The sequence below is a fragment of the Triturus cristatus genome, chromosome 7 (assembly GCF_964204655.1).
Source record: "Triturus cristatus chromosome 7, aTriCri1.1, whole genome shotgun sequence".
In the NCBI taxonomy this organism is placed as follows: Eukaryota; Metazoa; Chordata; class Amphibia; order Caudata; family Salamandridae; genus Triturus; species Triturus cristatus.
In genome coordinates, this window is record NC_140590.1 from 155,548,294 (window position 1) to 155,564,205 (window position 15,912).

At 42.9% G+C, this 15,912-nt stretch overlaps 1 protein-coding gene across 1 annotated transcript in view; it reads left to right on the forward strand.

The window, feature by feature from the left end:
• LOC146809090 (synapse differentiation-inducing gene protein 1-like) overlaps positions 1-2,053 on the forward strand; it is a 35,852-nt gene extending 33,799 nt beyond the window's left edge. The window contains exon 2 of the mRNA XM_085615890.1: positions 298-2,053. Coding sequence (XP_085472016.1) covers positions 298-477 — 180 coding nt within the window. The 3' untranslated portion in view covers positions 478-2,053. The remainder of the gene's footprint in view (positions 1-297) is intronic.
• The last annotated feature ends 13,859 nt before the right edge of the window (positions 2,054-15,912 follow it).

Consider the following 15,912-nt stretch of genomic DNA (forward strand, 5'->3'; position numbering starts at 1 on the left):
CAAGGTGTTCCCAAGGGGTTCACTGCTATGTGGCCACAAGTTAATTGGTTAATCAAATCACTACTTAAAGTATCACAGATGGGAGGTCTGACATAGTCATATTCCCAAATGTTGTCTTGGTTGGAAAGTTTATTGAGATAACTCATATTTCTTTTGTTTCATAAGAGGAATGGACGTCTATGCAGGGATGCTGGTAGATTGCTGAATGCATCTGGGACATGGCTGCATGCACATACATCACGTCAAGTCCCCCGTGGCTTCTTTAGAACTAACTCTACTGTATGTTCTGTCTTACAGACACGAGAGGCCAATAATCGTGGTGACGCTGCTAAGGCGCATCGCAGTTCCCGCACGGCACTGACGCTCAACAATGTGGCTCTCGGGCTTGGAATCGCCATTACAGTCGGCTGGATCGCATTAGTCATATACGTGAATATTGGACTCAGAAACAACATCGTCAACTACCAGAGTGGCTGATGGGGCAAAAATGAATATATATGTATGTGACGGCATGATCAGTGGCGTGAAATTGATTCAGAACATTTTTTTTCGTAGACTTTACATTTGTGTCTTTTTATTTTATTATTTTCAGTGTTGTACTTTCATCCTTGGAATATATTGTATAGTATCTTTTATATTATTAACAAATAATTAGGGTCTCTTCAAGACATTTGTAGAGCTTTTCAATGAATAGAATTGACATATTTTGCTAAACAGCTAGTGGGAGTGACATATGCGATATCATTGATTGTGTCATAAGCGATGTCATGTGATTTCATAAGTGATGTCATCAATGATTTTTTTTGGGATGTTATCAGTGATGTCATGTCAGAGCCTAGTCAGGGACCAATATATTGTTTATGTAGCTCACAATAAGTGCTGAATTTCAGTGCGCTTTATATTTGGCCTTTCAACCATTTTCTTTGTATTGCATATTTATTTAAATAGAGCTTTCCATGTCCCTTGAGGAGACCAACACAATGAAACATAACATCACTTTAATTGTAGTTTTTAAAGTAACGTGCATGCTTTTTTGACAAATATATGTTACTGCCGTATGGCCGTTTCAGCAAATATTTCTACCAAGCATGCCCCCCCACTGAGTGGACTAACTCAAGGATGTCTATTAGCTCTCCTTCCAATTCCCCTCCCTATGGCACATGAGCATTACTCATCCTGAAACCCCAACTGATGACACATCCCTCAGATAGTTAGATGTATATAGATATCATTTTAGATATGGCACCCATAGACAAGAGATTGCTTGGGTGATTATACAATAACAAATAGTCTAAAAGTAAATACTGCAAAAAGTAAATTCATGTTAAATACTATGTATATCGGGGAATGTTTACATTCTTCAAAACCCTCATGGGCACCAAATGTGTAAATACATATATTGGTGGTCTTGCCTTTTTCTGGAGCAATGGCACAAATAGGGTATTGCAAAGAAACTGTAAATGATGTTATGAGTACTGCACTTTGCTATATGGCTCAGAAAGTCAGTCTTTTAATTCAATGAATAATTAATTAACTTACTAAAATTAAGGGAATACTTTGGTGGCATTTCTTGTATTCTAGTGAGGAAAGGCATTACATTAGGGCATAGGACTAACTGGACAAAAAAAAGACTTTGGGCACTCTTACGTAGGACTGTGAGGTTGATACGTTGGTATCAATTATATGAACCTTTTTAGAATATGCTCCATTTATTGACAAGCTATCAAAATAGACAAAAGACAATCAGTGTTTCTGATAGCAACTAAAGATGACATTACTCTACTGGACAATGTACAAGCTGAAACATCTCACTTACATATTAAGAAATCGTTATAACTATTAAATCTAATTTTCATCAGGACATAAGTAATTATTGATGAATGTCATCTCGTTTTGTAGTGAGTCAAGGGGCTCATGAATGTATTATGCAAGAGTATTCTATGACAAATTTGCCACCAGAGATCAGATGTGTTTGTATACATTTTTGAATGAAGGTCCTCTCAATTGATTGGAATTATGATCTGAATGATAAAATAAAATAAAAGTGGATTAGTAGTTTATGTTGCTCTCCTCCCCAAGATATAACGCATGCTTCATATATTTGTCGCATCTTAATCTGAAGGCAGAGGAAATATCTAAGAACTCGCTATTTAAAGAATAGATGCAGAATGATTACATGATGCTTATACACATGTTTAGGTCAGAATTTGTGGACATGTTTTAGATTGTACAGAATTATTAATATGCTTTTAGATTGGTAAATATACTGATTTTATTCAGCCTGATTCACAAACTGTATTCGTAGTACTTACAGTAGTGCTAGTGCAGTACTACTTGCACACTACAAAAGGCAACACACAAGCTTACAGGCTTTAATCACAACGGTAAAGGTACACATGCAGATTTACTCACACGTAACTTTACACTAATGATTTGGAATAACTTCACTACTTTTGGCTAATCACCATTTCAAAATTGAAAGTTAATCCAGCGTTTAGACTTTGATGTCCCCACCCCCTAAACCAGAAGGTGGAGCCAAATTTAGCAGTGTTACTAGTAGCAACTTTTCACACATAGGTAGAGATCTCTGCACTAGGGCATAAATCTCCATAAGGGCAAACTACATGGACAAGTTTAAAAAGTTAATTATATTTAAACAAATGACTACAGATATTTTAACATTAAAATATATATTCATATTTTACAAGGTCTCCCTTCCTGCACAGAGGCAATCATCCCTTCAATGCAGTCACCCTTGTTACATGACGCAAGGGTGTCTGCGTTGGTGCACGTCTGCTGTTTGTGCACTGGCATAGCGGAGAAGGGCAGGAATGCGCTTTATCTTGTAGATACAGCGCATTCCTGCCATTTTATTTTGATGCACAGCAGTGCAGCAGGAAGGCTTGCTGCACTGCCATGCGTCAAAATATAGTAAATTAGGCTCTAAAAGTTTACTTGTGCTCACCCTCTGGTAGCTTGAAACAGAGCAATCAGGCTTAACCAAAGAGGCAATGTGTAAAGTATCTTTGCAACACACACACACAGTAACACTATGAAAACAACACAAAAAGACTCCACAAAAGTTTAGAAAATTGACAATGATTTTGTAAATAAATCAAGACCAAAATGACAAAAATCCAATAAGAAGAAGTTGAGTTATGAATTTATAAAGAATAAAAAGAGTTCTACAGCTTAGGAACTATAAGCCCCTACGGGGGTTAGCCAGCCACGCGGGACCGGGGCAAAGTCAATAGATTGGGCCGATGGCTATGGAGCGCAGGATGGCTACAGGACTCACGCAGGCCCCTCTGAGCAAAGTACCTTATCGTGGTTGCAACAGTGAGATGCTGGGCACAGTCAAGTGATGCGTCGAGCAATGCATCAATGTCGATCCTGTAGTGGTTGTGATGCGTCAATTGCATTGACGAAGGGCAGATCCAAGCTGCGTTGATTCCAAAGTGTGATGCACCAGGTTTCTCCATGCAGTCAAAGGATGCTTTGATCTCTCCACACTGCCGTGGTGACGATGTGCAGGTCCGATGCAAGGGACTCTCAAGGTGATGCATTGGTTCCAACAGCGATGCACTGATTCTACTCCTGCAACCGTGTCGATGCACCTGTTCTGCTACATACAGACTGGAGATACGTTAATTTCATTGATGCGAGTATCTGGATCCACTTCCAGTGAACCAGGGACAGGCGCAGGGGTAAAGTCTTTGATATCCTGTATCTCAAGCAATAGAAGGCAAACCAACAAGTCCTTGAAGGTTGCTTCAGTGCAAGGCACAGTCCAGCTCTCTTCAGAAGAGTCAGAGAGCAACAGGCATCAGGGAAGCAGAAGAGAATAGCATGACTTCCAGGTCAGCAGTGTAGCAGAATGTCAGTCTTTAATGCACCACTGCAGTTCTTCTGACAGAGTCCAGTTGTAGGTCCAGAAGTGACTGATTTGATGTCGTCAGAGACCCAGTACTTATACCCAAATGTACTTTTGAAATAGAGGTGATTTCAAAGAAGGGTTTTTAAAGTACACAAGTATCCTTTCTTCCTCAGCTCTGGCTCCAACCTGTCTGTGGGGGGTAATCTGTCCTTTTGTGTGGTCAGTCTACTACATATTTAAATGTGAGTGTCAGCCCATCCCTCCTTTCATGCCCAAGAAGAGCCACCAGAATGTAGATGGATGCAGATGAGTACTCAGACAGACTAAGCTTCCTGGGCCCGATTCACAGAATTAACTTTAGACAAAATCCTAAACTTACTACTTTTGGTATTCACAGAATGCACTTACAACTTTTGGTATTCACAGAATGCACTTACTACTTTTGGTATTCACAGAATGGATTTACGACTACTAACTTTACGTCCTCACTCGGGCCGGAAATGCCGGCCCGGAGGCGGAGCTTCCGGCCCGGAGGCGGGGCTTCCGGCCCAGAGGCGGAGCTTCCAGCCCAGAGGTGGAGATTTCGGCCATGGCTAAATCTCTGCCACCGGCGGGCCAGAAGCTCCGCCTCGGGGTCGGAAGCAACGCCTCTGGGCCGGAAGCCCTGCCTCCGGGCCAGAAGCTCCGCCTCCGTGACGGAATTTCCGGCCCGAGTGCGGACATAAAGTTAGTAGTCGTAAATCCATTCTGTGAATACCAAAAGTAGTAAGTGCATTCTGTGAATACCAAAAGTAGTAAGTTTAGGATTTTGTCTTAAGTTAATTCTGTGAATCGGGCCCCCTGTGTCTGTGGCTGTGTAGAGGGAATGCACAAAGTGTAGCTGTCACCCACCCCAGACATGTATTGCAAGCACACAGAGCAGTAAGAGCAGAGAAATGTCCACTTTCTAAAAGTGCCATTTCTAAAATAGTAATGGTAAATCAAACGTTACCAATAAAGAGCATTTATCATTGGAGTTAAAAGATATAGAACACGATGCAGCTACTCCTTTCTGATCAGGATTTACAGCTTGAATACATATTAAGGAATTACCAATGTTAACCTATGAGAGGAGTAGGCCTCACAGTACAATATAATGAATCCAGCTGTTTGTCACTACCAGGACATGCAAAACTTAAAAGTACACGTCCTACCTTTTACTTACACAGCACCCTGACCTGTGGACTACCTATGGGTGACTTATGTGTAATAAAGGAGAGTACAGCTTTGCAAGTAGTTTTAAATGCCAAGTCGTTATCCTGTGTGCCTTGTGCACACCCATTTTTTGCTGACTGATACTGGTGGTAACTGACTCTGACTGTATAACCAGGCCCAGTGCTATGTTGAAAACACAATGAAAACACTCACATGCATTAGGGTACACTATCTGTTAGGGCACTGCTAAGATTGGCATGACCTACCCTATAAATCCCTGGTAGATAATAGGACAAGGGGGGTTAAAATACAGTTAAGTCCCTAGTATATAATAGGACATGGCAGTTTAGAGGCCTGCAGCATTTGTTGCACTTGCATGTGTGCACTGCTGAGAGTCAGAGGCCATTTTAAAAGCAGCCTTGTGTTGCAGCAACGCTTTTAAATGTAAATTGTGCCCAAACTCAACTTTGGTGGTAGGGGAAAATAACAAGTGATAATCTACAATAATGTGGCATATTAGGAACTCCCAAGCTCTCTCCTGGGTGTCCCAGGGGTGGCAGGACATGTCATTATAAGGATGGCCCTTATAAAATATGTTTTATATTCCCTGGGGATAGAGAAATTACATATTTCACTTCCCCCGTCGTAGTAAAGTGCCTCCCAAAATCAACTTTGGTGCTATGGGCACTGTAGAGTGGATCTACATTAGTTTTGCATATTCAGAACCTCAAAGGTCTTCCCTAGGTGTCCAAGTGGTAGGGGTGATGTAACTATAAGAAGAGTCCTTATACATTTATTGTATATGCCTTAGTGTTGTATATTTTATTTCCTCATTGTGGATCCCCAACCACATAGGATAATATTGCAATAGTTTATAAATGCATAAATATTGCTATAAATCATTTATGGACTTAGGAGAATGGTATTGATGAATCAAACAATATGCTATTGTTGAATTTATCCTAAACAATACAGAAAATAAGGAATAAGACTTTCTTGTCTGTAAGCCGACATTCTGCCTTCCTGTGGTCTTCTCTGATTGGTCAGAGTTAACAGGATTAGCCAGGTGTAAAATCAAGAATATTCTCCAGGATGATGAACAAAGATAAGTTTATTCAGGAGAAGGAAATGTCCCATCCATCAGCTTGATCTAGTCAGGTGCAACTGACTTGCTGACCACAAACATACATTCCATCGCTATGGTGCTACTTAAACAATAACTAAGGCTCTTAAAGAAACAACTATAAACATTAAGTAAAGGGCACAATATTACACACCTTCCTCCCATACAATAAAAACAAACAACAAAAAAAACTAAATATTAAAGAGGTAACATATCTCAAAAATCCATATCAAAATCTTTGAATTCAGAAGTTACACATCTTTTCCTGCTTTGCCTTTGAATAGGAGTAGGTGTGGAATCTGGCTCACCTGTGTCCACCTTGTTTTTGAAATTTTTTCTATCAAAAAGTGCTTTATTTTTCAAAACAACCACCCTATTTAAATTCCATATGCAAGAGTCTTCAGTCTTTATCGCATTTCTTAAAACCCTGACCACTTTGTGGGGTTTTGAAAAAAGTCCAGAACTTTTCTTACCCACGGGTGCCCTTATCATAACCAAATCTCCTACCTTAACAATGGTTGATTTAACAGACTTCTTGGAATCAAAATTCTGCTTCCTGGCAATTGCCTCTCTCTCTTCATTTGCCTCCCGCATGTGTTGAAAGGGAACATCCTTATTTTTTTCAAGTTAATGAATTAATCCTCACACCACTCAGACCAATGAAAATCAACTCCTTTGCACAACAATTTCCGAATATTAACTGTTCTCTCAGCAAACCCTTCTACAAACTTGCTGTAGTACTCTGTCATGCCCAGAATTTTCATAACTTCTTCCTTATTAGTAGGAGAGGCTAAATTCTGAATAGTTTCAATCAATTCACGCTTAGGTTCTACACCTTTGCCAGAAATGGTATGACGTAAATAATCAATGGACGATTTTCTAAATGTACATTTCTTTAATTTAACCGTAAGATTGTTTTCATAGAATCTTCTTAAAACTTCTTTCAAAATCTTGTCATGTTCCTCAATGTTACGAGCAAAGATCAGAACGTCATCCTGATATATCTTAACACCACTTAGATTCTGCAACACTTTCTCAAAAGCCCTCTGAAAAACTGATGCTGCAGAGACTAAACCGAAAGGCAGTCTAAGGAACCTGAACGTGCCAAATGGGGTGATGAATGCGGTTAGATCTCTGGAACTCTCATCTAACTTTATCTGATGATAGACTGACTTTAGATCTACTGTGGAGAAAATCTTGGCATCCTTTAGTAAGATGAGCATGTCCGAGATTTTCGGGAGGGGATATCTGTCCACCACAACCTGTTTGTTAAGGGAGCGTAAGTCTATGCATAAGCGCAGACTACCATCAGATTTCCTGGCTGCGACCACTGGGGCCAACCATTGCATGCCTTCGACCTCTTCGATGATGCCTTCATCTTTCAACTTATCTAATTGACTTTTCATCTCCACCCGCACTGAGAAAGGTACCCCTCGAACTTTACTAGCAACGGGTTCAGCGTCAGGAAGTAATTTCATTTTGTGAGTGTAATCTTGCAAGCAACCTAGCTTGTCTTTAAAATCACTGGGAAACAAGCTTTTGAGATGTTCAGTGTACGAAATATAATTTTCACGCCCATTAATCTCATTCACATTCACCCTCTCTTTTAGTAAAATGGGGGGATTACTGTTGGGATCTAGCATAACACCTAAATCTCGTTGGTGGAACCAGCTTAAGATGCTGTCTCCTCTGTGAGAAACATAAACCTTCCCAGAAGCTAATCTTCCTTTATATTCAATCACACCTTGGAAATACCCAATGTGTTTGATGGGTTCTCCAAAATATGCATAAGGTTTGATATCCGCTTTCAAAATTATTACTTTAACTTCTAGATAGTGAGTGTAAAAGTATCTAGATACAATAGTTATTTTTGTTCCTGAGTCAAATAATACCCGAGTAGACATCCCATCCACAATTATATCATCAAATGGCCCTTTCTTATCACTGTCAGATACTTGGGATACTATTTGTCCACAGTCAACATCCGAGTTCGAATCGCTATCTGACATATTTTGTGGAGACACTGAACTCACTTTTACCTTTTTCTTTTTTGCATGACAGACAGATGTGAAATGCCCAATTTTCTTACAATTACTACAAGTGGCCTTCAAGGCAGGACATTTTTTGTCATTGGCTAGGTGACCAAAATTTCCACAACGGAAGCATTTCCCTTGAACACTAGACTTTTTACTCAAAGTTGAACCACCACTGCTCGGTTTGATATTTTTCTTGGAGACTTTACCATTAGAAGAGGTCTTAACTTCATGTACGACATTGCTTTTATTTTCCTGTTTAGTAATTATTTCAACGCACTTTAATGAGTGTTCAATCTGCTTAGCTATGTTAATCACTTAATCTAGAGTGGGATCATCTTTTTGCCAGATATCATCTCTTACTTTCTGTATGTTGCAACCAAGCATAAATTGGTTCCCAATTCTCTCTTCAAGTAAGGCATCAAATTTACAAGAAGATCCCAATTTCCTTAAAGACGTGATATAGTTCTCTACGCTTTCACCATCATTTTGGGTTCTACGCCCAAAATGATATCTCTCAAGGATGGTGCTCACTTTAGGTAAGTAATGTCTGTCCAACTATAGAATACATATTTGATATTCATTCAATGTGTGGTCATTTATGTCTGGAAGGTGATCAAACACTTCCTGCCCTTCGGACCCTAAACAGTGCAGCAAAAGTGCAGTTCTTCGTTCTGCACTTAAATTGGTGCCACACACCTTGGCGTACCTTTCAAACACCTTTTTCCACTTTTGCCACTTTATGGGTGGATCTCCTAGCGAAGAAAGGAAAAAAGGTGGTGTGGCAACATTCTGCATTCTTACAAGCTAAAAGGTAATAAATATGAATTTACAAGGCTTAGAGCAGATAAGCAAAAATCAGCAAACTCAATTACGTAAAGATATTTACAACCCAAAGAGAGTTGTGAAACCGTTCCGTGTAGTTAAATATCTAATCCACATGTACTAGGTAAAATGCAACCGTTCAAGAACTTTAACTGTGGATGCTAACACTCTCACCTGAAAATAAATGAAATTGTTATTTATAAACCCACCAAGAAATAAAACTTACAGGAATGTTGCATAACTCTCTGAAAACAAAAATAATATTAGAAAGCACCACAATCCTGGACCGAAAAGCCACCTGAAAAAGGAAAATTATTAAGGATGCTTTAAAGGAATTATGGAAAAAGTTATTACAAAGAAACACTAGGTGGCGCTATAGATTAACAATACATGAAGCGATCCTACGAGTGGTTCCAAAGCGAAATGCATTCTTTAAGTCTTTAAAGAGGTCAAGTCCTTTATTCCTTTAAGATAACATCTCTTACTTGAAAGTGTTCTTGTCGCTGTTGAATAATATAGAGGACCCACACCTACAAACAGTTTCAAAGTTTTGATGTTCTTTGCTTGAAGACGTATTCTTGAAAACGCCTCAAGGTTGACAGTCTGTCTGGTTTGACTTCCCTCACTTTAATAAAGTTTTTAAAAAAAATTAAAAATGGTGCTTACGTGACCTCAAGCAAGCACACGTAGCGCAGTGGAACGTGGAGTTCACCGAAGACAGCGTGAAAGAACTCTGAAGAAGTTCGTTCTTACAGCTGCACAAATGGGATCGGTGGTTACAGCTGCACAAATGGAATCTGTGGAATTCAGGCGCGAGACCACAACGGGTGAGGCATCATGTTGATTTTTGATGTTATCTCGAGCAAAATTGAAGCCGACAGTTGAACCAGTAGACTAAGGGCAATGCGCGCCTTGTTTATTTATGTACATCCGCAAAACTCTTCACAATAGACTTCACACACACAATCCTGATGCGCTTTGTTTTTTTTCACGAAGAGCAATTAACAGCAGAATTTCCAATGTCATCTCGAGCAAATCCAAGCCGACAGTTGAACCAGTAGATTCATTGCAATGCGCGCTTTGTTTATCTATGAACCTCGTCAAAACACTTCTCAATGGGCTTCTCACGCACGATCCTGATGAGCTTTATTTTTTTTACGAAGAGCAATAATTAACAGCCCTTCTTCACGCTTGATCTAAGACTCACATTTAAAGAACAGTATAATTTCCACCTATTACGCTACGAGTACAAGTAAAAGAGATGTTTAACTCAGGCGCTGGTCGCTCTTGTCACTTATAATATCTTTCCTTGGAGCTCGCAGTAGGCACACCTTTGTTTATTTTAAGATCTATTAATAATCCTCGACAGCTTGGCACCTTGTTTGACTGCACATTAAGTTCAGACAGAAATGTTAGGTTTCAAACGTGTTTGGATGTTGAACAAAGCTATAAATAGCTTCTCATTTAAACACTGTCTCTAATCTTGCCAGTTTCAAATGAAGTGAACCACTCCACGGAAGAATAGTTCAAAAGCAGTAGATCAGAATGCCATTAAGAGCATAGAACTGACCAGCTTTCCTGAAATGTTGCTGTCACTACAAAAACTGACCAGCTTTCATGAAATGTTGCTGTCACTACAATAATTATAAAAAAAAACAAAGAAAAACTTGGAAGAGCCAAGAAATACAGTGGCTAAATGTTTTCCACAAACTCAAAGAGAGCGCACATCGAAGCCTCCCAACCCTTAAACGTCAAATTATAGTTTGTCAGAGTGAGGCATGTGGCGATGCTCACAGAGTTGTTTAAAAAAAAAAAATACTCACATGAGAGTAGTTAATTTCTTTGCAGGACAGAGGTGGAAACCGTTGATTTTCTGAATGTGAATTCATGTTGAGACAAATCCATAAAAGAGAAATGCTGGATGCGTAGGGTAGTTTCAGACCATCGTCACCATTGTAAAATCAAGAATATTCTCCAGGATGATGAACAAAGATAAGTTTATTCAGGAAAAGGAAATGTCCCATCCATCAGCTTGATCCAGTCAAGTGCAACTGACTTGCTGACCACACACATACATTCCATTGCTATGGTGCTGTTTAACCAATAACTAAGGCTCTTAAAGAAACAGCTATAAACATTAAGTAAAGGGTACAATATTACACCAGGTTTTTTTGATGAAGTGATAGTTGTCTCACCCCGAGAGATGCTATCTGTTGGAGAGAGCTCTGCTACACAGGAATGCCAGAGCAGGGGGGAGGCGTCGTAAAGCATGAATCTTCAAAGGAGGTTTAGGAAAGGCAGAGAATGCCAGGTCCAGCTACTCCCCCCTCTCCTCTGACAGATGGGAGGCTTAAGGAAGGAATCTGCAGATGTTAGGGGAAGTAGAGCCATGGAAATTAGCCATACTGTAGGTTGGTTTTACTAGTTCTTACTCCTTTTCTGAGATTTCAGCCATACTGCATTTTGGAAGAATAGTGCTTTCTGCGAAAAGATTATGCCACACTTTGGAGGAAGCAGTCATGCTCTAGAGTGTTGCCTTGCACCTCATTGGACAGGAGTGCTCTCCTGCTTGACCCCAGAGAACACTGAATACATATGTGAGAGGAACAGAGCCTCTCAGATCTGCTTCTTGAAACTAAGAGAAGAGGAAGGTTTGCCAAGCTAGAAACATGATTTTCACCATCAGGCCCTGCTTTTTGAATGACTGTGCCTGCTGCATTATCTGGAACTACAGCCCTGTGGGTGTACATTGCTTCAGAAGGATCAAAAAGTGGACTCCCTGCAAGCTGCAGGTAAACAGAGCTCACTTGGATGATCAACACCAACAATCAACTGCCTGGAATATGTCCAGTGGATTTGTAAGGGTTTTGTCTAGGTGCATAGTGGGAATTGTGGTCCCAAACTTTCAAGAACCATCTTGGAGCTTCCAGACTCTTGGATTGTGTTTTGGACGCTTTGGACCCTCAAGAGGAACTTCAAGAAGATGTTCCAGAAGTTTGGAGCAACTTTGGAAAAGGTCCATAAGGGGACCGACTCAACAGCGAGAGCCAAGCCGGCCACCTTCAACCAGGACTCCAGGTTCATCCCGATGAAAAGCTCTGGAGGTTTGACTTCCAGAGACTGACGGACTGCTCCCTGAAAAGCAAGCAGGCAAACCCTTACAAAATCCGGTCTGGTGAAGAGCATCGAGGGACCAAGGCACAAAAAGCTACAGAAAAGTTTCTAAGTCCGATGATAAAGTTTTGACCAAGGCCTACAGCAAGGGGTTTCCGAGCAGGGCTCCATCGTGGTCAGCTTGAAACTTTATCTCGGTCTAGCACGACCAAATGTGGCGCTATAGGTTTCCAAGTGCTAGAAAGTGTTTATTTAGTTTTAAAAAGTAAGTTTATTCAAAAAGAATATTAATATATAATTTGAACAATGTAACATAAGATCATATATAAAGTTGTGGTTATAACATCAAGGAAGAGAAAAAAGAAGATACACAAGGATACGTAAAAGGTCAAGTAGCATATATAAAATTATAACATTATATTCCAGATAGTCATTATTGTAAAGTATGGAATGTCAAGGAGGCTTTAAAACTGCTTTCTCCATGGGAGTACGTGTGGAAGAATGTCTTGCATGAAGATTAATAAACGTTGTAACTGGGGACTATTACCATATACGTTGCAACCCAGAGAAATAAGATACACATAAGCTGAATCTAGTCTGTGGTTATGGCAAACTGCATACCACCAAGCTTGAAAGGATAGCTTGAATGAGTATTTCCAATATTTAGTAATTTGTTGAAATGCCACTGCTATCAGTAGATCCAAAATTCGGATGTTTGATAGATAATTGTTCCAGTCCCGCTTCGCTGTTGGGGCAATTGTCACTCGGAGTGCTGACACACCGGGAGAAGCTGCTCGTTGGAGCCATCGCCGCTGCCAAGGGAGTGAGAGGCCGTGGAACGGACTACGGTTCCCAGGAGGCCGTGCATGCTTGCCTGACTGCCCGCACCTGAGTCGCGGCCCGCCTCCACGCCACAACCTTTGAAAACTGCTCGCGGAACCCGCTGGCGCGGGTCCCGCTTCGCTGTTGGGGCAATTGTCACTCGGAGCCCTGACACACCGGGAGAAGCTGCTCGTTGGAGCCATCGCCGCTGCCAAGGGAGTGAGAGGCCGTGGAACGGACTACGGTTCCCAGGAGGCCGTGCATGCTTGCCTGACTGCCCGCACCTGTGTCGCGACCCGCCTCCACGCCACAACCTTTGAAAACTGCTCGCGGAACCCGCTGGCGCGGGTCCCGCTTCGCTGTTGGGGCAATTGTCACTCGGAGCCCTGACACACCGGGAGAAGCTGCTCGTTGGAGCCATCGCCGCTGCCAAGGGAGTGAGAGGCCGTGGAACGGACTACGGTTCCCAGGAGGCCGTGCATACTTGCCTGACTGCCCGCACCCGAGTCGCGGCCCGCCTCCACGCCACAACCTTTGAAAACTGCTCGCGGAACCCGCTGGCGCGGGTCCCGCTTCGCTGTTGGGGCAATTGTCACTCGGAGCCCTGACACACCGGGAGAAGCTGCTCGTTGGAGCCATCGCCGCTGCCAAGGGAGTGAGAGGCCGTGGAACGGACTACGGTTCCCAGGAGGCCGTGCATGCTTGCCTGACTGCCCGCACCTGAGTCGCGGCCCGCCTCCACGCCACAACCTTTGAAAACTGCTCGCGGAACCCGCTGGCGCGGGTCCCGCTTTGCTGTTGGGGCAATTGTCACTCGGAGCCCTGACACACCGGGAGAAGCTGCTCGTTGGAGCCATCGCCGCTGCCAAGGGAGTGAGAGGCCGTGGAACGGACTACGGTTCCCAGGAGGCCGTGCATGCTTGCCTGACTGCCCGCACCTGAGTCGCGGCCCGCCTCCATGCTACAACCTTTGAAAACTGCTCGCGGAACCCGCTGGCGCGGGTCCCGCTTCGCTGTTGGGGCAATTGTCACTCGGAGCCCTGACACACCGGGAGAAGCTGCTCGTTGGAGCCATCGCCGCTGCCAAGGGAGTGAGAGGCCGTGGAACGGACTACGGTTCCCAGGAGGCCGTGCATGCTTGCCTGACTGCCCGCACCTGAGTCGCGGCCCGCCTCCACGCCCATTGGCCCTTTTCTCCTATTAATATAACAGGGTGCCGCAGCACGGGACGCGCCGCGGGACGCCCAGGACGAAGCCCGGACAAAGGGCGGACAGTCCGGGACAGGGGGGGTAGGAGGGGGCCGCTGACCGGCTTATTGTTCGATATTATTTTGTTACCTTACTGTGGGTAGTCCTGACTAGCTACCACTGACATCTGGTTTGATTATTAAGGCGTTTGGTGGTTGCACGTGTTAATTTATCTGGGATAGGCAGATATACTCAGTGAAAGCTTTTAGTCTGTTGTTTGTAGCGGAGAGATCTGTAGTGAGGTTTTGGTTCCGGTCTTAGCCATTATGCCTAAAGCTAAGCCAGCAGCCACGACCACAACCATGGATAACTATCTGGTCAAGATGGTTGACAAAATCAACCAAGAACGCAGGAAGTCTTTAGGACGGCCGGGGTCACAAAGTACGAGTTCCCACCCGCTCAATCGTTCGGCCCCTCAGCCTAGTACCAATCAGGATGCTAGTACATCCTTAGATCTTACGGACTGTACAATTCAGGGAGCTCCAACGGTTACTATAAGTATGGATAGTGGTACCCCAGAGCCCTCTAACGACCCGGAATCTGTCCAAGTTGTTACACCTGATTCACCAACCCCTAGTTTGACGGCCTCTGGACGCCAACGACTATCACGTACATGTAGGAATAACAGTAAAACCACCCAGCCCAAGCGAGGAGGGAATCGTCCTGCCAAGAAAAATGACCCCGTACCGCTTAAAAATCAACGAGTTCAACCAGTGCTATTGGATGGAACTAAGGTCACTCTTGATGATGAGCAACTTAATTTGCTAATAAATGTTATAGATGCCAAGTTTGATCTACTAGTTAAACCCCTTCTGACTAAACTTGCTACAATTACTGATGAAGTAGCCAGATTGGGAGGCCTATTGGACTCACTCTTTAAGGCTAACCCTGGAGCCAATACTAGCGATAACTTTCAGGGGCCCGTTGAGATACCTTTAACCACATCTAATTCAGTTTCATTGACGGCTGGGAGTAGAAATTCTAACCTTAGTTCTGGGAATGTTCATGGAACTCCATCTGTAGTCTCCAATACACCCCCCCAGCGGCCGGGTTCTACTAAATCACCATCTAATATAGCATCAGGGAAACCGATGGGCCATGACGTAAATATTTACAGCCATGGTAGCCCCCAGCCGGATTTGCCACCGACCTGTGCACCCTTTGTAGCCGTCCTGAGTAACGTCCCCCCTGTTAAGGGGCCTGGCGGTAACCATGGCTATGGAGAATCCCACTCGTCATTAAAGAATAAGACTGTGGACTGGCTTCACCGACAGTGTGGCTTCCCTGTAGCCTTATCAAGGGATATATTAAGTACCAGGAGAACTAATTGGGTTGGCAAATCACGCAAGACCTGTGAGGGGGATTGCATAGTCATTAATTTTCGAAACCCTCAACTTACTTCTACTGTACTAATCAAAGCCGCATCTCTCCCTGCAAGTGACCAAGGTATTTCTTTGCGGCCCCTTGGGTACTTTTATAGAGACCATGTTACCCAATCTGACGATGAGCGCCATCGGTGTAGGCCTAGAGACCAGAACTTGTGTGCCGCCCCCGCTATCCCCACGTTTAATAGATTCCAGCTACTGAGTGGGCTTGACTGTAATGATTGACTGGAATCCCACCCAGTTGTTTCAGGGTTTGAGGACGTTCTCTTGGGAAAGTGTAGTTTTAGTACG